This window comes from Rhinolophus sinicus, linkage group LG04 (assembly GCF_036562045.2).
Source record: "Rhinolophus sinicus isolate RSC01 linkage group LG04, ASM3656204v1, whole genome shotgun sequence".
NCBI lineage: Eukaryota > Metazoa > Chordata > Mammalia > Chiroptera > Rhinolophidae > Rhinolophus > Rhinolophus sinicus.
Genome location: NC_133754.1, coordinates 154,492,916 through 154,515,300, shown reverse-complemented (window position 1 = coordinate 154,515,300; position 22,385 = coordinate 154,492,916). Strand labels below are relative to the sequence as shown.

General features: G+C 36.2%; 1 protein-coding gene across 4 annotated transcripts in view; it reads left to right on the top strand.

Moving 5' to 3' along the window:
* TUT7 (terminal uridylyl transferase 7) overlaps positions 1-22,385 on the top strand; it is a 54,169-nt gene extending 31,784 nt beyond the window's left edge. For 2 of the 4 annotated variants that reach the window (XM_019750118.2, XM_019750119.2), the window contains exons 18-29: positions 303-406; positions 2,278-2,367; positions 2,889-3,002; positions 3,178-3,255; positions 3,868-4,045; positions 6,242-6,289; positions 6,370-6,461; positions 8,129-8,244; positions 9,435-9,760; positions 11,825-11,901; positions 12,275-12,338; positions 21,372-22,385. In XM_019750118.2, the coding sequence (XP_019605677.2) occupies positions 303-406; positions 2,278-2,367; positions 2,889-3,002; positions 3,178-3,255; positions 3,868-4,045; positions 6,242-6,289; positions 6,370-6,461; positions 8,129-8,244; positions 9,435-9,760; positions 11,825-11,901; positions 12,275-12,338; positions 21,372-21,439 (1,355 nt within the window). In that variant the 3' untranslated portion in view covers positions 21,440-22,385. The remainder of the gene's footprint in view (positions 1-302; positions 407-2,277; positions 2,368-2,888; positions 3,003-3,177; positions 3,256-3,867; positions 4,046-6,241; positions 6,290-6,369; positions 6,462-8,128; positions 8,245-9,434; positions 9,761-11,824; positions 11,902-12,274; positions 12,339-21,371) is intronic. The other 2 variants (XM_019750121.2, XM_019750120.2) reach the window with 2 other exon arrangements.

The window sequence follows — 22,385 nt, the reverse complement described above, 5'->3', positions numbered from 1 at the left end:
GTTTTGGTGTTTATGAAATTGACAGCCCTACACATATGCAGATGACCCAGTGGATTCCTGGAGGACAGTTAGCTGCCTTATTGATGATTGTATTTCACATATAGATGTGTTTAACAAATACAAGCTTTGCCAGAGGAGTCTTCCCAGGTGTTTGTTAATAACAGCGAATTCTTTGACTATAGTAACTACAGTGAAGCAAGCCAGAGTTAGGTTTACATAATTTTATATTGGAACATTCACATAGGAGCAACTTACATATCCAGACGCTATATTTAGTGATACTATCTTATTTCCCAACCTAGGTCTGAGAAACATCTTACCTATTACAACAGCAAAGGTGCCAATTGTAAAGTTCTTCCATTTGAGAAGTGGTCTGGAAGTGGACATCAGTTTGTATAACACATTGGTAAGATTTTCTCCAGGCTTGTTCTTCAGGGAGATTCGAGGGGAATGAATGTCTCTTAATTTACAAAATCTCAAGTATAATTAAATCGTTCATTTCATCCTACTCATTCTTTCAATAGTTATATTTATGAGTGTTTGCTGTGTGCCTGGAAGTGTTCTGAGGCTGGGGATATAACAATTAAGTTAATATTAGTGTTCATTTAAAATGAGGTCAGGGGTAGCCGGATAACTCAGTTGATTAGAGCATGAACTCTGAATGACTGGGTTGCCGGTTCGATTCCCACACGGGCCAATGAGTTGCGCCCTCCACAACTAGATTAAAGACAACAAGCTGCCAGTGAACTTCCAGAGGGGCGGTTGGATGGCTCAGGGGCAGCTGGATGGCTCAGTCAGTTAGAGCGCGAACTCTCAACAACACAGTTGCCGGTTCAATTCCCATGTGGGATGGTGGGCTGTGCCCCCTGCAACTAAAGATTGAGGGCGGCAACTGGACTTGGAGCTGGGCTGCGTCCTCCACAGCTGGATTGAGGGACCGCAACTTGGAGCTGATGGGCCCTAGAGAAATACACTGTCCCCCAATATTCCCCAATAGAATTTAAAAAGACAAAAGCGAAAAAACAAAGTGTTATCTCTTAAAAAAATAAATAAATAAAATGAGGTCAGAGTGGCAGGCACTTTTTGTTTGGCTTGAACTTTTTTTTTTTAGTTTCACATGTACGAAACAATGAATAGACATTTACACCCCTCACGAAGCGATAACCTCCCTCCCCCAATCTACTGCCCCTCTGACATCATATATAGCTGTTACAGTTCCATTGGCTCTATTTCCTATGCTGTATTTCACATACTGTGACTATGTAAACAAATTATAGTTGACATTTGATATTTTTCAGCTTCAGGTGTACATTGTAGTGATGAGTCATCTACACCGTCCATGAAGTGGTCTCTCTAATAAGACAAGTGCCCATCTGACACCCTACAAAATCTACAACATTATTGATTATATTCCCCAAACAACTGTCTTGCATATCCCCGTGGTAATATTATGGCTACTAATTTGTACTTTCTTTTTTTTTATTGGAGAACATTGGGGAACAGTGCGTTTTACCAGGACCCATCAGCTCCAATTCAAGTCATTGTTTTCAAGCTAGTTGTGGAGGGTGCAGCTCACTGGCCCATGTGGGAACCAAACCGGTGATCTTGGTGTTATGAGCACCGCGCTCTAACCCCTGAGCCAACCGGCTACCCTAATTTGTACTTTCTAATACCTTTACCTTCTCCCCCGCGCCCATCTAGCAACCCTCAATTTTTTATATCTCTGAGACTATTTCTGAAATGTTTGCTCATGTATTCTGTTCTTTAGATTCCACATATAAGTGAGATCATATGGTATTTGTCTTTCTCCATCTGATTTATTTCACTTAACATAATGTTCTCTAGGTCCATCTGTATGTTTGGCTTGAACTTTGTTTTAAATTTGGATTGGGTGTATTTGCCCATCCTTTTTGTCTCACCTGATTTACTTTGGGGCTTTATGGGACCTCTCTGGCTCCTAAAGGCTTTTGATTTAAATAACGCCAAGGTGGGTTGGGGGAATCTTCCATCTATTTAAAGGGAACTGATTATTTTAATAGCCTTTATTTTCTAGGAATGTTCAAACTAAGGACATATTAATGTGATGGAAATCATGTCACTTACAATTCTTAACTATTATCTAGTAAGTTAATGAAGCTCGTCTCTGAAGGAAAATACTAATTTTGATCTAAATGTCTTCACCCTAAAATAAATTGTAGTGTAAACCTTTTCAGAATATTCCAGCTTAAAACTTTTCCTCTAATTGATATCCTTATAGTGTAATTTCCCTTTAAACAGGCCCTTCATAACACGAGGCTCTTATCTGCTTATTCAGCCATTGATCCCAGAGTGAAATATTTGTGTTATACCATGAAAGTATTTACAAAGGTGCGTATGCTTCCTGTTGTGGTTTATTAGGAAATTTCATTTCATCTTCAGACCTTGTTGAAAACATAAGTCTGTGTGTATGTGTGTGTGTGTATATATATATATATATATATATATATATATATATATATTTTTTTTTTTTTTTTTTTTTTTAAAAGAACCATAGCCATGTCAAATTCTTTTAACTATCTGGGAATCCCTACTCAGCAAGCTAAAATTTTGTTGTCTTAAATTTTATATAATAATATGATCTTGCTTGTGGCTGATAGTTCCACTGCTTTGTTGGGTTCTTTGTTTTGTTTTATTTTTGTGTTTTTTTTCTTTGGTTTATTTTCTTTTATTTTCTGATGTTCTTTTGATTGGTCTTGTTTGGTTTTGTTGCCATATTTCAGCTTTTGAAAACGTAATTTTTATATTAGTGCCCTATAGATGCCCTTACTTTCAGAGATAATAGAATAGCTGCAAACTTAGCAGAAAATATTGGTGATCTTTTCTTTGTTCCTCGTTTTCCTTCCCTCTAGATGTGCGATATTGGTGATGCATCTAGAGGCAGCTTATCGTCATATGCATACACGCTAATGGTGCTATATTTTCTCCAGCAGAGGAATCCACCAGTCATTCCTGTTCTTCAAGAGGTATTAGTAAAAGAAATTATGTTTCTCATCTTTAAAGCTGGGTGATTTTTGAGCCCTCTTCCTTCTCAAATATTCTGTGGTTTCTGTAGTTAAATTTTTAATAGTTTTCCTGCAAGTTTTTATATCAATGCATTAAGTTTGTAATCCATACTAATAGTTTAAAAATTAATTGCAGATATACAAAGGTGAAAAGAAACCTGAAATATTTGTTGATGGCTGGAATATTTATTTTTTTGATCAAATAAATGAACTGGTACGTATTTTAAGAGTAAAGATTTTTTTTACATCCTTGACTAAAAGTTAGCTATACTATGCTGTAGTGTAAGTGGTCAACAACTATATTATATTATCACTTGTTATATTTATTTATATTATGATACTAAATAAAACTAGCATATGCGAGTATAAATGTTTCCTTTGAAGTTGAAAACATTTTTACTAAGCCAGGTGAGTTTCTAGGGACAATATCCAGGATTTCTTTAATGCCTAATAAGTCAAATGGTTTGGTAACTTTATTCCAAATGAACAAATATTTGCTCTGTGGTTTTGTGCAGTGTTTGGAAAGATTTTAAGTTACCGCCAAGGCTCTTAAAGTTTATTTCCAGATTCTTCCACTAACATGCATTCTGAGGTTTGACATAAAACCCTGAGCTCTCCCTATCTCCAAGTCATAGGGTAGAGATTAATAAACACATGTAAGTGGTATTTTAAAATGTGAAAGAAAAGTTATATAATTATACTTTTTATGTATTTAAACTCTAGTTAATTAGAAATAAGTCCATATTTACTCCGTAAGATACAAGTGAATATTGGTATTAGCACTTTACTATAGAGCATGATATCCCTTGTTCCCTTCTATTTCTAGCCCACCTATTGGCCAGAATATGGAAAAAATACAGAATCTGTTGGGCACCTCTGGCTGGGACTTCTTCGTTTCTACACAGAGGAATTTGATTTTAAAGAATATGTTATTAGCATCAGAAGAAAGAGTCTCCTTACAACTTTTAAGAAACAGTGGACCTCAAAATACATTGTTATTGAAGGTACAAATAAAATCAAAAACTAAAATTGAGTAGAATATAGAGTTTGAACTATGAGGGCATTGTTCTTCATCCTTCCAGAACTCTTCCAGGGCAGCCGTTACCACTGATGGGGCCGTGCAGCGTAGCTGTCCCGTCACTGTCTGCATCAGATTGAGGTGTCTGCTTCCAGCCTAAAGAGTTACTTTTAAATGACTAATGCCCTCATGTGGGGCCTCTCACAAATCTGAAAGTCTTTGGTCTTCGTGACAGATCATTCACTATTGTTGAACACTTACTGGAGAATAAAGAATGTCACAGTAGAGATATACCAGCTTCAAGATAAGTGGGACTTTAAAAACCTTCCCAATTGAGGGTTTGAAGAGTGCCACTAAGAGTGAATTTCAAGATCTTTATTTGCTATTGATGGAGGATTTTACCTGCTATAATTATATATAAATTTTGACATTTGGTTTGGCCATGCTAAGCCCTTTTCTTGCCATTGAATGCAAGGATCCATGGACGATTATTGTTTATAATTGATTACTTATTTTCATTTGGTGGGATTTTAATTTAAAAAGGAGTTTAAGTGCTTATAATGAACTAAGAAATGACTTAAATATTTTATTGATTTTAATCATGTTTTTTATTCTTTTGTTTTTTTAATGTAGTCATATCACCTAAATAATGTGTGTTATTCTTTGTTACATTTTCATCATTACTTCTGCCTATTGACAGTTTTATAATATTGTGAACACTTGTAAATGAAATTCAGGTTACAATGGGTTATAGATAACCCATTAACTTTTTAGGGTCTCATATGTCCAATACATAGAACTTTGTTTTAGCCTTTTCCGTTGTCATAGTGGGTTCTCATGATCTTCCAATTATTAGTGTTTTGTTTTTAATTTTGGAAGCCTCATTACCTTACCTTTTAGATGAGCCATAAGAGTAGACTAAACCAGAAAGAAGACTTTTAACTAGCTGTTCTAGAGTTGAGAAATTTTAGTGGGGGCAGTAGTAGTGTTTGTAACTATAACAATAGCTAAGGTTATAGCGTCTCTACTACCCCAAGCAACCAACCAAAAATATGTCCACATGGACACAGGCACAGATCACCGGAAGAAAGCATGAGCAAACCTACTAGGAAGGAACCTTCTCTTGGTAATTATTAGGGTTAGGGTTAAGTTGAGGGAAGGGTGCTATGTTCCAGCAGTTAGTCTAAATCCCAATATGAGATATCCTGGTCATCGTACATTGGAATCATGACCGACAACCAGAAGGGTGCCTCTTTTTACTACTTTATTCTTTTGGTGTACGTGAAATTGTCTATTTTTTCAATGAGATGATCACCAAAAAGATTTTTGAATTTCTTTGCTTTGCTTTCTTGAATATGTTTTTAGGTATTCATAGGAAATAATTAAATATCTATATATGTTGTTTAAATTATGAATTATTTTAAGTCATTTATAAAATAGTATTTTGATTTAGAAAGAGTGCTTCACCCCCTCCGTTTTATGAACCAGTTTATTTAGATCTCACATATATCTTTGACATTGGCATGTTTTTCATTATTCCTAACACTTTCTGGGTCATCTAACACATAATGTTCCAGAACACAACATATATCCCTTCATCTAAGATGTTTGAGTGCAAATATTAATGATCATGTGGGAGTTCTTACATGAAGCTTTTACTGGAACTTGAGATCCAAGTAGCCATTGTCTGTGTGTGTTTTAATTTATTTTGTAAGTGAATTTTGTGATACCCATGATGAATTACTTTTTAACGTGATCTTTAAAAGTCTTGTTGGTTGGCAGGAACATTGAGTGCTAAAATGTTTTAAATATGTTTGTGACTTCTATATGCATCCAAAACTTGTATCAAGTAATATCAGGCTAACATTAGTCTTCTACAAACAGTATTTTAGTGTTCAAAATAAAACAACTCCTTATAATATAAAGGACTTTATATGTTTTCAAATACAAAGCAATACTTTCTGATGGACACTTTTGTGAAAAACTTGCTTATACTTGGGAATATATATTACTTTAGCTTAGCTGTGTAAAAGATTTAAAACTCATTAAAAAGGCAGTCATTTAATACTTTTATTAATGGTAAATTATGTAACACTTTCTTCTCATTATATAGACTTATTGTATGAATAGTGGAATTTTCTGTTTGGTTATTTTATTTGTTCTCTTTTTCTTTTTTACTTAGATCCCTTTGATTTGAATCATAATCTTGGAGCTGGACTATCAAGGAAAAGTAAGTTAACTTTGTAAATATTAATGTGATCTCCTTTTCTTTTAATCCATCCAACTGAGCACCTGTTCTTTTCTTCTTAGTGACAAATTTTATAATGAAAGCATTTATTAATGGTAGAAGAGTATTTGGTATTCCAGTCAAAGGATTTCCGAAGGACTACCCCTCAAAAATGGTAAGTGTCTATTGGAAATACCAAAAAAATAAAATAAAATGTTTGAAAGCCCTTGTTAAGCACCTAATTTGTGCACATTACTTCAGTAGTAACTTAAATACTCTGGAAGTCTGGAGAGTCTAGCCAAGGTAAATAATTACAACACAAATGCCTAAAAACCTTTTTTAAAACATCCCTGTTTTGAGGCAATTCGTCAAAATGGGAAAATAGGCAGAAGTGGATTTTGGGTGGAAAAATTAATGATTTTGGTGCTGCTGCTTTTCCTTGCTAGCACATATACCGTGTTTCCCCAAAAATAAAACCTACCCTGAAAATAAGCCCCAGTTAAGATCGTCAGCCTGATGGATGCATTTAGTATGTTACGACGATGTTCCAGAAGATGACATGACTATATTTGAATAAATGTAGATTGTTGTACATGAAAAAATAAGACATTCCCCTGAAAATATGCTCTAATGTGTCCTTTGGAGCAAAATTAATATAAGACCCGGTCTTATTTTCTGGGAAATACGGTATAAGACCCAGTTTTATTTTGGGGGAAACATGGTAGGTGGCATTGCTGTGCCACCAGCATTCAGCTCCATGCCAGCCTCTGCCAAGCCAGTTTTACACATATCTAAGGACATCCTCCACTCTCATAAGAAGGCTAGATTTTTTCCATCTGCTTGCAAAGAGTGATAAGTCCCTTAATGGGACTAGGAGAGAAACATTGGCTGCTTGTGCTGGAGAACCATCTGTTCTCATATAACTTGGTACTCAAGTTTCTGTGAAACCACACTCATTGAAAACAAATTGCATTATAAACATTTATTTCAGTGAGAGAAAAGAGGAGGTTAGGAGCTAGAGGGTATTATGTTTAGAATAGCTATTTTTTTCCTGCATTAATTTTCTGAATAAAAACACTTTTAGTGAACCTTAAGTATATGGGTATATAGCCATACTCAGCATTCGATTACATCTGTACATCTAGTTTTTGCTAGATATTGCTATGGCAGTCTTCCAATGCTTCTGAAACTTGTTAATGTATCACCTGGGAATTTTGTTAAATGCAGGTTCTAATTCAGGAAGTCTGGAGGGTGGCCCAAGACTGCATTTCTTACAAATTCCCAGATGATGCTGATGCTGCTGGTCCCCACCTTAATTACAGTGGCAAGGAAGCTAGAGTCCAGACCATTGTCTTTTCTTTCTTCTGATATTTTTTTTCAAAAGCTACAACAAAACAAAGTAACATCACGTAGCTTCTTTCCTTTTCTCTATAATCTGTGTAACGCAAATCATGTTCCTCAGTTCATTAGGTTTTATCCTTTTCATTTTTTGAGAAAAACGAGGCTTTTGTACCTGGCCTCAGCTCCTGCCATGTCCTGGGCAGCTAACTCATGGGGGTGTATAATGCTCTTATTTAGAAATATGCTAGGAAAGAAAAGCTACCTTTCTGATGGTTCAGGTTAAACAGAGTTCTGCTGGATGAAAATAAACAAAAATGGAATTTAGGTAAAACTCTCCTGAATTAAACCTCTTAATGGGTTTAGATTTTGAAATTAAATAGTATAAATAATATGTCTTAAAATAATGATACATTGATGTTGAGATACAAAATCCCTGATTGCTATTGGGTTAGTTTTTGTGTTTTCATCTCACGTTAATAGTCCAGATTTATGTTTTGCTAGGAGTACTTTTTTGATCCAGATGTGCTAACTGAAGGAGAGCTGGCCCCAAATGATAGATGTTGCCGAATTTGTGGGAAAATTGGACACTTTATGAAGGACTGTCCTATGAGAAGAAAGTAAGTAAATGTTCAAAAGGGGTGGTTTTGTTTTTATGTTCTTATTGTACCAGTTTTAAAATGAGGTTCTATTGTAACAGAAAATAAACTTGTAGGAAATTCAGCAGTTCTCAGATAAGATTTTTACAATGAAAATGACATTATTTAAAATAGGGCCTTAAATGCAGATGACGAGGAGTGACTCTGTACAGGTCAGTCTCCCAGGCCTTGTCCCCTTTCCGAATTTTGGTCATGGCCCTAATCATTACTCAGTCATTCGGTCATCAGCCTCTCCAGCTGTGATGGAAAAAGAATGGAGGAAACTGAAATTCTTCCCCTTTTACAGCACTGGGAAGTTCAGAACCATTTTGGTCAATGAAAAGTAAAATCGGTTCCTTCAGGATGTCAGTTACACTTCTGATGTGCAATAACTGAAGTGTAACGTGTGCGTGTGGACTCACTGACAGTTTACTGGACTATAGGGCCCTTCACTTGTATTCAGTTTAACCCTTAATAATTGCTAAAGTGGCCTACTCAGTTTGGTCACCATGCTTTCTTCTGGTGATATTTGCAGAAGGGCAGGGTAACATGGTTTTGGTTGCTTACTTGGAACTTTATTGTTTTGGGGGAGATGGTGTTTTTAACTGGACAATAATATGCTCATTTAAAAACATGCTACTAAAATAAGTCACCATCTGAAATTTGAGGCTCTTATTTAGTACTTTGGTTTTTATTCATATAATAGTCGCTGATGATGTTGGGCAAGGAAGAACTGATTTTAACATTTTAAGAACATAAATCTCTTTATAAATCATCATTCCCTTGTGAACTTAGAGTTTCACGTCTCAAATTTCCAATGCCTAGTAAAGAGTGCTGATAGGCCAAAAAGTTTCAAGGAATCACTCCAATGCTAAATTGAATTTCATTACATCAATATCAAGGTAGGTATTGAACCAAGGATTTCCATTAATTGCAAAAAGTGGTTGTACTGGAGTAATTGCAGCACTGGAATAATTGTGAAAATGAAAAACACCCTTAAGCCCTGAGGTTGCCTCTTAATAGAGAATAATGACTTAAGTTTGTTAAATTCTTGTTTTACCCTCTGATAATCACCTTCTATTTCTGGTTATTGCCTAAATCTGAAGTAGTCTTAATATTTTGTTAGATTTCTGTTTAGATTTTTCTTACCAGTATTGTATTTCCTTCTATAGAGTGAGGCGACGGCGAGATCAGGAAGATACCCTGAACCAAAGATACCCTGAGAACAAAGAGAAAAGAAGCAAAGAGGACAAAGAAACTCAAAACAAGTACACAGAGAGGGAGGTCTCAGCAAAAGAAGATAAGCCCGTGCAGTGCACACCTCAAAAAGCCAAGCCAGCGAGGGCAGCTGTTGACCTGGGGAGAGAAAAAATGCTCAGGCCACCAGTGGAAAAATGGAAGAGACAGGATGACAAAGACTTAAGAGAAAAACGTTGTTTCATTTGTGGCAGAGAAGGGCACATTAAAAAGGAATGCCCGCAATTTAAAGGCTCTCCAGGTACGGACACCAATCGCACCTTAATGTTTGCACTCATATCTCGAGGGAAATCTCTTCTGTGGAGTTCTTCACTATTTTGGTTTATTTATTTCTTTAACAAATCTAATTACTCAGAAAGATTTTGTTTTTAAGAAAGTGAAATCTCTCCCCCTCGCCCATTCATTTCTGATCTTCTATAAGTCTTAAACATTTATTCCTGGTTTTACTTAGAGGCTTATGAAAGTTATTTGGTTGACTTTTTAAATAAGATTATCAATGAAATGAAAACCTGGTCATCCCCAGTACCTAAAAAATGTAGCCTCAGTGACCATAAAACCAGCTATAACTTGAGTTTCATTACTTGGTCTGTGCACTTTTGAAATCAAAGCACTGCCCAGCCATGAAGGAGACATAAAGTTACCTCATGAAACCAGCTGTGTACATTGACCGACATGTATTTCTATTTAAATACATTCATGCAGATGCCTAGAAGGAAATATCTTACACAGTTAACAGTGGTCCTAACTGCAAAGGAGAATTATGGAGGATTGTATCTTTTAAATATTTTTCTGCAGTAAGCATGGTTATTTCTATGAGGAGGAAAAATATATGATCAGTCAGTAGTTCAAAATCGTCCATAAATCTTGCCCCTTTAAGTTGCTGGATCTGAACTGGCCTACTGTATGAAATGTGTCAAATGTCAGTTGAGGGCACCTTTTTAACAGACTGTTAAGAATAAGGGTATCTTGTGTATGTATAACAACTTATGATTTACAAGAAATTTATACACTCTCACTTCATTTCTCAAACAAACCTGCAAAAGTGGATGAGATTTGATTAGCTTAGAAAGGAAACTCTGAGACATAATTTTTTGGATTAAAGTAGTAACCCTATTCCTGTCCTCAATTGTATGTTTGTGGACTTGATAAAGAAAAAAAAGTCAGCAATGCTGACAGTTTCCTTAAAATGTTCACTCTAGTGTTTATTGTTCCTGGAACACCAACCAATACCTCTCTCCCATTTTATTGTATCATATCAGCAAAATGGTGGCTCTTTTTTTTAAGACAGAAAATTTTAGATCACCTATACTTTTTTTTTTAAACTTTATATGGAAAGAAGTATATTTTTAAATTATTTAATTGTTGATTTTAAAATAGGACTTGAGTGTTTGTGAAAGATATAGCTTGCCCTACTTCTAAGGAACTCAGACAAATTCAAATTCAAAGTTTTTTGCCCTGATATGGAACGTATATCAGAATAAAATGATATTGTTTTATGATTATAAGAGGTGAATATATTTAAAAGAAATTAAAATAATAGCAAAGCTAACATGTATTGAGTGCTTACTATGGGTCAGGCACTATTTTAAGTACTTTACCTGGGTGATCATGTCCATTAAATGTGGCATTGATATCCCCAGTTTACAGATGAGGAAACTATGAACAGTATAGATAAGATGTAATAAAATTTGACCAAAATTGTTTTTATAGGCTGCCCTTGAGAGGAACTCGAGGTCTGTGTTACTAACAGCTTGAAGCACATTGTCGTTGTGTTCCTCTTTGGTACAACGAAGTGGGGAAGGCATAGCCCTGCATCCCCCGCGTCGGAGACTTTTTCCTTCTAGCTAGGAGCAAGGTTTAAGTCGTCTGCTAGTCAAGCTCTCGAAGTAGTTAGAGCAGAGATTCTGGCAGGCTGGGGAGGCAGCAGCAAATCAAAGAGAGGGGAAGCCTGGGGCGGAGGTAGGGTATTATCCAACCTAAGGAAAGGCACTAGAATCTTGGTTTCTTCAGAATGCAATATTTACACCTTAAATCAATTAGTCACACTATAAAAGTAAAATAAGAAGAGAGTAGTGGGGCTAGAATGTGGTGAATTTCCTCCAGTAGCAATTAAAATTAATCAGCTGCTTCTTCCTTTCTGAAAATTATGCTGCTCCTTCTTGTTTCTTCAAATACATTATTTGTCCACACAATATGCTTAGTGGAGCTTCGGTTATATCAACAGAAAATCTTTCTGTGAAAGTTTGAAAATAGGCTACTGCTCTCAATTTAAAGTAGGAACAAAAAGTGCTGATTTCTTTCTCAGGTATGTCTAAATCAGATTGTGTATTTGGATCCCCTTCTTCACCTAGCCCTTTGAGACCAACTGGCACGTTTGTTCAGGTAAACCTAGCTCAGACCTGAGCAAGAAGCCCTTCCGTCATCTGTCTGTTCAGCAAACACTTAAACTGAGTGCTAGCAGCTCTGTGCCGGTCTGGACTGTGGGGTGCTGGGCAGGCAGGCCCTGCCTCCTTCCTTCTGGCTAACCCCCTGGCTCTCTTAACTCGGCCTTCAGCTCAGTATGAGGAAGAGGCTTGCTGTGTATGCAGGGCGTGCTGTAAGGATTCCTGCATCTGTGTCTTGCTTTTCAATTCACTTGCAAAGTTCTGCCACCCACATGCCTAATTTCAGCTCTCCTTGGATATGGTTACAATTTTAAGGCTGTTTCAGATACTATTCCTTTCGATTTTGTAAACCAGTCTATTTCATTTTTTAGGCAGTGCTTTTACATGAAGACAAAAAGAAACAAAAAACAACTATATTTTTGAGTCCCCAGTCAGGTATGTGGGTTTGAAAAACAAACAAATGTGTGTTATTTTATTGACTGCATAGTTTACCACATGCCTTTTGAGACGCTTCCTTTGAATAAGTGGTTTTGACAGGGATTGGACATCAGAATCACTTCAGGAACTTTTAAAAGTGCTGTTGCCCTGTCCCCATCTTCGTTTCCTAAATCAGATTCTTCAAGGGTTAGGCTTGGGCTTTGTATTTTTTAAATGTTCTAGGTGATTCTTATACCATCCCTGAGTAGGAACCATGATAGTGTTCAATTAATTTGTTCCTCTCTCACGCTTTTTGTTTCTGCTTTGAAATTGCCACTGTGTCGTCAGCATTGTAATCTCCTCATGGAAATTATTCACTACGCACCAAAGTAAGGAAAGGAAGTAATTGTTGGCTTGAACTCTACACACTCTCTCAGCTAAGTCTTTTGTTCATTCCTTCGACAAATATTTATTAAGCCCCCCACCCACCCACCTGCTAAGTGCGGGGTATGGGCCTAAACATTGAGGATACAGGAGTGAACCAGCAAAGCCACTTCCCTCATTTACTCTGCATTCTTGTCAGAAGAGATACATAAATATTTCAGGTGATGACAAGTGCTAAGAAATATAAAGCAGGAAAAGGGGAAAAGAGAATGTTGGATAATGGGTGGCCTCTGATAAAGTAACATTTAAATTCAAGCAAAGAATCAACTGAAAGGGAGGGGCATGTCAAGGGGAAATTGGAGTTAGACTGGTATAGCCGAACTAAAAGCAGTTTTTGTCCTCCAGCCTCGCTGAGTGAAAGGGGCAGGAGGGAGGGTGGTGGGAGGGGAGGCCAGGGAGGTGGGTCTGGATTACATAGCACCTACAGCAATGATACAAATGGATTTTTGTTTTTATTTTTTTCCTCTAAATGAGATGTGCATCTATTTGGAGGGTTTTGAGCAAAGGAATATTATTATCTGAATTCTGTTTTAAAAGATTCACCTCCTGCTGTTAGGTAGTGAGGGTGGAAGCAAATCAACGAGGACGTCCTGAAGTAGTGCAGGGGAGAGTTGGTGACACCCTAGACTTGGGTGGAAATGGTGGCATAAGTGAGGGCTGGTCGTGTTCTAGATACAGCAGGTACTTGAATAATGTCATTTTGTTAAAACTTTCATGAGGTGCCATAGGAACCTTGTGTATATCAATTGGCCAATGGTCATATTACATTATATGTGATTTCATTATACATTGTTTCACTTAAAGTGGCAGAACCTATCGACGACATTAAATGAGGACTTACAGTATTTGAAGGTAGCACCAGTGTGACTTGTTGATACATTGGATGACAAAGTATGACAGAAAATGAATCAGAGATGACACTGATATTTGGCCCGAACAACTAGAAGAATGCAGGTTGAATTTCCTGTGCTGGTGAACACTCAGGAAGAGTGGATTGCGGGGGAGAAAGAGTTTAGTTTTAGACATGGAAGTTCAAGAGGCCTGTTAGATATCCTGGTAGAGATGCCGAGTAGCCAGTTGGATATATGAGCCTGGTGTCTAGAGCAGAGGTCCTGGCTAAAGATATGAATTGGAATATTATCAGTGGTAGTTAAAGGACTGGGTCTGAGATCACCTAGGAAGTAGATGTATATAGACAAGAGAAAAGCATTTAGAGACTCAGAAAATAAAGGAGACGGGAAAAAAATGGTCAGTGACGAAGCAGAAGCACAAGAAAGGTAGGTCCTGTAGTCCAAATGCAGAAAATGCCTGAAGAGAAGAGATTGACCGTTTGTGCGAATTGCTGCTCATAGGTTTGATGAGGTGGTACACTGAGAATTAAGTGTTGTGTTTGGCAATGCAGAAGTCACTGGTGACTTTGAAAAGAGTCATTTCTTTGAAGTGGAGGGGAGAAAAACCTGATTGCAGGAGTTGTGGTGAGAAATGCTGGACGAGGAATGGTAGGCAACATAACTTTGGCTGTGGGTGCAAAGCCACTTTTTTCTAGTTGCAGGGGCCACAGCCCACCATCCCTTGCGGGAGTCGAACCGGCAACCTTGTGGTTGAGAGCGCACTGGCCCATGTGGGAATCGAACCGGCAGCCTTCGGAGTTAGGAGCATGGAGCTCCTAACCACCTGAGCCACCAGGCCGGCCCTCTAGAGTGCTTTTGAATCCTAAAAGGGAAGAGAGAAAATTGAGGGGGAATAGAAAAACAAAGAAACTTTAACATACTGAGTAACTTTTTCAGCTTTTTTTAGTAAAAAAGAATGAAACTAAACTTGATGCAAACATTCTGAGTTCTGGCCTGCAGGATACCCTTAGTAACTTTGCTTAATCAATCAGTCAATCTCTCCCTCTCGCTCTCCCCCTACTCTCTCTCCCCCTCTCACTCCGTCTCTTTCTCATCTTGTTCAATAAGTGGGGTTAAAGGAAGGAAATGAAATAAACAAATAGAGCATTGTAATCTTTTTAACTTGGTTGTATAATTTATGAGAAAAGTTAAGTTTTTGAAATTTTAAAACTTCACTGATATAACCTGACATTTTTGTATGTCATGTAGAACAACCCACATCTTTTATGCTCAGCTTTTACATATTATATATTATTGCTAATGTACACACAACTGTTTGTTTTTAGATTGTAAGGTTGCTGTGTTAGTGACAAACTGTGAAGAGTCTAAACTGTCTCTACCATCATGTGTCAGATATTGAGAAATAGCATTCTCATGTTCTCAGCAGCTTCCTAATCCTGCAGTAAAGAGAGCTCTTCCCTGCTTCCACCAGCCCAGTGTGAAATAAGCCAGGGTGCAGCCATCTCACCCTGTTAGGGCTAAGAAAGCTCCCAGTGAGGAATATTTGATTGTCTCTACCATGTTTCCCTGAAAATAAGACCTAGCCAGACAATTAGCTCTAATGCGTCTTTCGGAGCAAAAATTAATATAAGACCCGGTCTTACTGTAATATAACATAAGACCAGGTAATATAATATAGTATAATAAAATATAATGTATAATATAATATATAATACTGGATCTTATATTAATTTTTACTCCAAAGATACATTAGAGCCAATGGTCCGGCTAGGTCTTATTTTCAGGGAAACACGGTACTTTGAATGTTCTTACCAAGAGAAAAATAAATGGAATTATTAAGTTACTTAACTACTTGTGTTTCTCTCAGTACCAAGGTAAATTATCTCAAACGTATAAAATAATCTAAAAAGAAATAGGCATTTTAATGGTATATGAATTTTACTTTTTTTTTTAAATAGTGGGAGAAAACATTTGAAGTGGCATCAAATCTTTTTGCAATCAAAATTTAAAAGGCATGGGAATTGAGGTTGGCAGACAGAGTGAGGTCAGATGATTTAAAGAGAAACAAATCTTCAAAGAATTGCCACCCTAACTCAAAAGGGGAATGTTGTACATGAAAAGTAAAGACACGGGAGGCTCAGTGAGAAAATTAAGAGCAGCCCTTCTCTGGGAATGTTTTGTAATTGTTGTGAGTAGAATGCATGGACTTAAAAACAAAAGTTCTACTGGGAAAGCTCCCCAAAATCAAATAGAAGTGAAATGAGAATGGGATCTATTGTGAGATGATTTGATGGACAATGCGAGCAGCCATGAAAGATGGATGAGGAGATTGACAGGTTACCCCTGGAAACAAGTTCCAACAGATGAATATGTATGGGAAATAGACTCCACTGCTGTTTATGGGATTGTTTCCCATAAGGTCCTCTGAGAGTTTGAGGGTCAAATAGTTAGCATATGTAAACAAGCCAAAAGAGTGTTGATTTTTATAAGCTTCAGCCTTGAACAGATATGTCAGAACATTTTACATAGGAAAAATACTGATCCTTGCTTAGTTGAGATGTTTGTTTTGCCAAGGATAAATATTTAGGAAGATCGGCTGTACAGTCAGATTGCATGGTATGATTTCCAGCTTTGTGATCTTGAAAAACCTACTTAGCCTCCACTTGCCTCAGTTTCCTCATCTGTTACATTAATAATACCTGACTCATAGGGGTGTTGAGAAATCCATGTAAAAGCACTTAGAACACCTGAATGTAGTGAGAACAAAGCAGAGATTTGTGGGCGTAGTGATTGCGTTGGTATTCCTGCTGGGCATGTGTCAGCATTGCTCCTGCTAAACGTTTTCCACGTCTTACAATTAGAATGTTATAATCATTGGGTAAAATTTTTTAATGGTGGAGGAATACAGACATTAATTGTTATATCTAGAAGTGGCATTTCCAGTTGACATTAAGATTTTTGTAATTCTCTTCCGAGTAAGAGACTTACATATTTATAAATCTTTTGAGCAACTGTAAAACTTAAATTTATTACAGGAAAAAAGTTATTAAAATACCAGGGGGAAAAAAGAATAAATAAACATAGGTAAGGTTAAAATTTATCCTTTCCAATAAATTAAACTCTTCAAGTAAGTATATGACAGCTGAGAAGACTGTCAAATTTATTCATGTTAAATTTATCCAAATTATCTGTGTTGTTATAAATGTGAAATATGTCTCAACTGCAAGTAGCATTAAGTTTCCCCAAAGCTCTTCCTGACTTTAGGCAAGAGATTACCTTCTCTGAGCTATAGATGTCTCATCTATAAAATTGTAATTAGCACCACCTATCTCATTGGGTGCTGAGAAGATGCACCCAGTCTGCAATAAGCATTCAGCCAAGTTCTCTTTTCTCTCCTGATACCTGCCTCCATTCTTTTCCAGTAGCCTAGATATAGTTCTTAACTCCTAAACAAGATAGTAGTGAACAGAAAATTTCATGAATTTTCTTGATCTTCATTGTTACCTCCCTCCCCCACATACAAACGGCTAACACAGTGCCTTAGATGTTCATTAAGTTTTATTCATCAGAGGTGTACTCATTTGGAAGGAATAATGAAAACTAAGGGGGGGGGAAAGGTTAAGAACAGGAGCTTTTAAAGTCAAGACATACTTGAGTTTGAAATCCAGCCCATCCGTTTACTGGCTGTGCCACCTGGGCACGTTCTCGTTCTCGAACCTCTCTGTGCCTCAATTTCCTTATCAATAAGTTAGGGCTAACACCTCACAGGGCAATAAGGATTAATTTCACATATGTAAAGCCCTTAACACAGTACCTGGCACATACCACTCAATAAATTATCACTACTCTTGTTACTGTAGTTAACAGAGAGTCTCCAACCTTGCTGTAATTTATCTCTTCTAACTTACAGGGAAGTATAAAACGGAGATTCTTAACAAAAAAGTGCTTCTTTAAATAGTCTGGCAGATTTAATTATCAGTAAATATAGAGATCATCCTTTATGATACTCTTCTTGACATTCCAGTATATGAACATACTGTTATTTATTTAATCATTCCTTAATAATAGCCTAGCTATTTTCAGATATATCAGTATCTTCAAAGCTCTTTTGCTTGCATACTCTTCCTCTTCCCCCCAAATATTGAAAGCCCATATATCTCCTTGTATATTTTTAAATTGACATCTAAATTTTTTATCATAGTTACAAAGCATGTAATTTCAGCGGTTGTAAATATTGGCATTTTAAAATACAACTTTTAAATCAACCTTAAGTGTATCAAATGAAATACAAATATCATTGTAGAAATTTTACATTATTGCCTTTTTCTTTGTTTTACTTCCACAGAATTTTATCTTAAGATGATATATTTTAATCATATATATATATATATATATAAAGCATTTTATTGATCAGCCTATCATACTTAATCTGCAACAAAAATATTTATATAAATGGGATTTTTAAGCTTTTAATTAAGACTCAAAGCAAGAGATTCTTCTGAATTGTTTTTACAATTATTAGACTAATATAATTGATCAAAACAAACATTACAAATTTTGATAAAAAATTTGTACAATTTTTTCCCCCATGCATTTATGTAACTTTGGATCAGTGCTACTTATTGCAGCTGTATAATAAGAATGATCTGTAACCTGCTTTTTCATACCCATTTAGCAAAATGATTTTGAAATTTATATATCTTGCTGCATATAGATTTAGGGGTTTTTTACAGTATTTTGTATTTATATGAATATGGAATGTTTTACATGTCTGTTCCCTAGTACACGATCATTTAAATGCATCTGATTTTTTGCTGTTATAAACAGTGTTGTGGACATTCTTGTATGAGTCTCCTTGACCATAGATAAGAGATTCTATAGGGCTTGTGTACCTAGAAGTTAAATTGTTAGATCATAGCATCTTTGCATTTTGTGTTTAAGTAGATGCTGTCAAATTACCCTCATTGGTTGAAACAATTGCCACTCCTGCCAGCAATGTTTATTTTTGCATATCTGATGAGAAAAATACTTTGGTGGTGTTCTAATGTATATTTTCTTGACTCTGGTAATCCTCACTACCTTTTTATATGTTACTGGCCAGTTGGAGTTCTTCTTCTAAATTACCTGTTCAAATCATTTACCTATTTTCCTGTTGTATTATGGTTTCCTTATTAACTTGTAAAGGTTCTTCATTTATTCTGAATACTGCTCCATTATTATTTTATACATTCCAAGTATCTTCTCCACTATATCTTGTCTTCCGATTTGTATCTATTGCCACTCCAGAGTTTTTCGGTTTTTATTTTTAAGATTTTTTTTTTTAATTATTGGGCAAGGGGTACAGGATTTTATTGGGGAACAGTGTGTACTTCCAGGCCTTTTTTCCAAGTCAAGTTGTTGTCCTTTCACTCTTAGTTGTGGAGGGCGCAGCTCAGCTCCAGGTCCAGTTGCTGTTGCTAGTTGCAGGGGGCACAGCCCACCATCCCTTGTGGGAGTCGCACCGGCAACCTTGTGGTGGAGAGGATGCACTCCAACCAACTGAGCCATCGGGGAGGCAGCTCAGCTCAAGGTGCCGTGTTCAATCTTAGTTGCAGGGGGCAGAGCCCACCATCCCTTGCAGGACTTGAGGAGTTGAACTGGCAACCTTGTGGTTGAGTTCCCACCTGCCCATGTGGGAATCGAACCTGCAGCCTTCGGAGTTAGGAGCATGGAGCCCTAACCTCCTGAGCCACCTGTCCGGCCCCCAGAGTTTTTAGTTTTGAGATAATCAAATGATTGGTTTTCATGAGTAGTTTTCATATTCATGTGGTTCATGATTTAGGGTCATCTATGAGAAATTCTTCCGTAACCTGAGGTCATAGAGATAACCATCTATATTTTCTTCCAATATCCTTTAAACTTTACTTTTCCTATTTAAGCCGTTAATCCATCTGGATTGTGTATAAAGAATGAGGTAGTGATCTGACCTTTTCCCCTTGAGTGGAATACTGGAATATCAAGAAGAGTACCAAAAAGGATGATTTCTGTATTCACTGATAATTAAATTGAGTGAAAAGCCTATCCTCAATACTTTGAATATCAAAGTTCAGAATATCAAAGGTGTATGCCTAGAGACGGATAGATACTGTGTATAAATACTACAGTAGAGTGTTTTGTCTCTTCCTGATTAGTATTACTCATGTGTCGCTGTGAGTTGACTGTCTAGATAGCCTGCTTTGAAAACTTTGCTTTTGGGGGGGCATAAGTTTTTATTTGCATACTTAATATGTTTGCTTTAGAAAATTTACAAAGTATAGTTAAGCAAAATGAAAAGAAAGGCCATTTATACTTGATCCAGTCTAGAACATTACTATTTAGATTTTGGAGGTAAAGTCTTTCCATCTTTTTACAGTATAATAATAATTTAATGTTTATCGAGTACTTTCTATGTGCCAGGTATGATTCCAGTTTCTTTACATGTATCAATTCACTTAATCTTCACACTAACTCCAAAGGGGTAGGTATTATTGCCCTGATTTTACAGATAAGGAAAATTCGGCATCAAATTTATATGATTGGTGGGGTTTTCATATGTATGTAATACTATTTGTGTGGTTTTATAACCTACTTTTTTCTTGTTATTATTTATCCTATGCATACCTAGTACTGTGTTCATAATATGCTTAGTCATATCACGAATTTGGGACATACTTAAATTATTATATGGTTTATATGAATATTCATTTAGCAAAATTTCTACCCACCTCCCTATCCTTCAGATCTTCCTTTAAACAATTTGTTGATCAGAAATTGGTATCTTGTTTTAATTTGCATTTCTTTGATTACCCATTGATACTGAATATTTTTTCATATACTCATGCTATTTTTTGTCTTTCATATTTTGCTTGTTCTTTCTCCAGCTATCTATTGTTCATCTTTTCTGTATTAATTTGTTCTTTATGCTAAATTCTTTATGCCAAGCATAGCAGGCCTTTTTCATAAGTAAAGCATGTGGTGGTGTGCTAAGGAAACTCTTCCCCACCCCAAGATTGTATAAATGTTCACTGCTCTTATACTTTGACTCTTATATTTAATACTATAATTCATTTGGAATTGGGTGGGGAGGAAGACTATGATGTGAGAAAGGAAACTAACGCCCCGTACCCCCCAAAATTGCTTATTTGACACTATACCAGTTATTGAACAATGCATACTTTCCCCTATTGGTTTGAAATGCAGTTTTTGTTATATTCCATGTTCTTATACATAATCACTTAAGAATTTCTCAATTTTCTTATTTCATTGATCTGTTTGTTTAGACTCCAGAACAAAAATTATTAATTGCTCTGTGGTTTGGTTTTAATGAGTAATCCTCATTTCTGTCCTTCACCTGTAAATACAATAAATTTACTTTTTTCTTTTTATATCAGTGTTATTACTTACAGTGTCATCATTCACACCTTCATGTCTGCAGAGTAATGAGGAAAGATATTTATTTCTGACCAAAGAATTCTCTGCAGTCTGTTATGTTTGGTTGCAAATGAAGACATTGATCTATAAAAGTAGATAGAGCCTTTGAAAAGTTCACCTGCACTAATATGGAAATAATGGACATGCAAATGTATATCTAGCCTAATTACTTAATTCAAAACAAGTGACCCATTCCAGTGTGAAAAGTTTCTGTGAATAATTAACAAGAAGAAGTAATTTTATGGTTTTTGCAATGAAATGAGTCTTGTTTTATTTATGTAGTGTTTTGTTTTCTCCCCTCCTCTAGGTAGCCTTTCCAGTAAATACATGACTCAGGGAAAAGCCTCAGTGAAGAGGACCCAGCAGGAATCATGAGGAAGGAAATTGCAGCGCTCTAAATGGCCACTCAGGCGTTTCTATTCACTTTGAAAATTAGGTTCATTTCACTGGACACAGCACCATAGATCAGGCTTCGACTTAACATTTACGGGAAATGTCAGATTTTTTAACTGAATGAAATTGTTAATGAGGAAAAAGAATTTTAATATAATCTTACCTATCACAAATCCCCATAGATTTAAGGATTTTAATAAAAAGCCATGGTGTGTGCATTTAAGCCAGGTTTTTAAAAAATGTAACTATGGGCCAGTATTCAGTGAATACAATGATATGCTTTTTAATTTTCAAAGCACACTAAAAATGGTGTGCTGATAAACCCCAAGTAAATTAATCTTTTCTTTCCTGTAAGTCCCTTTTTTGTTTCGAAGAGGGGAAATTATATTTATTGTTGTTTACCGAATCCTTGTGTGAAAGCGTGTCAAATACGTGTGAACTGCTACTACTGTATTTACGATTTACAAACCTTATTTTATTGATATTTGTAGAAGAAGTGATAAAATGAACATGAGTACCTATTTATGTGAGTCTTCCATAGATGAGCAATGCCACTGAGGGCCTTTTTGTTTTTTCCCCCTCTCTAATTTTAAGTAAGTTGACATATAACTACTTTGCTTATAAAAATGAAGTAAGGAAAACAAGTAGTCCTGTTTGCTTCTGAAAACGTTTTCAAAGGAAAAATGACAAAAGTGCTTTTTACTTTTTATAACATTCAAAAATTAGGGTGGAGAACTTCAAAAAATCCCTGAAGATTAGAGACCGTCTCTGCCAATCACAGATTTTGGTTGGTGTCATTTTAGGTCTGACTGGACCCCTCATGAAACTGTTTCTCTAACTTCACAAGCCCTTCAGAAGTAGCACATGGTTAGAACTATTCCTTGGTTTATTTATCATTTTGAAATAAAATCAAAATTTTGACCTGTAA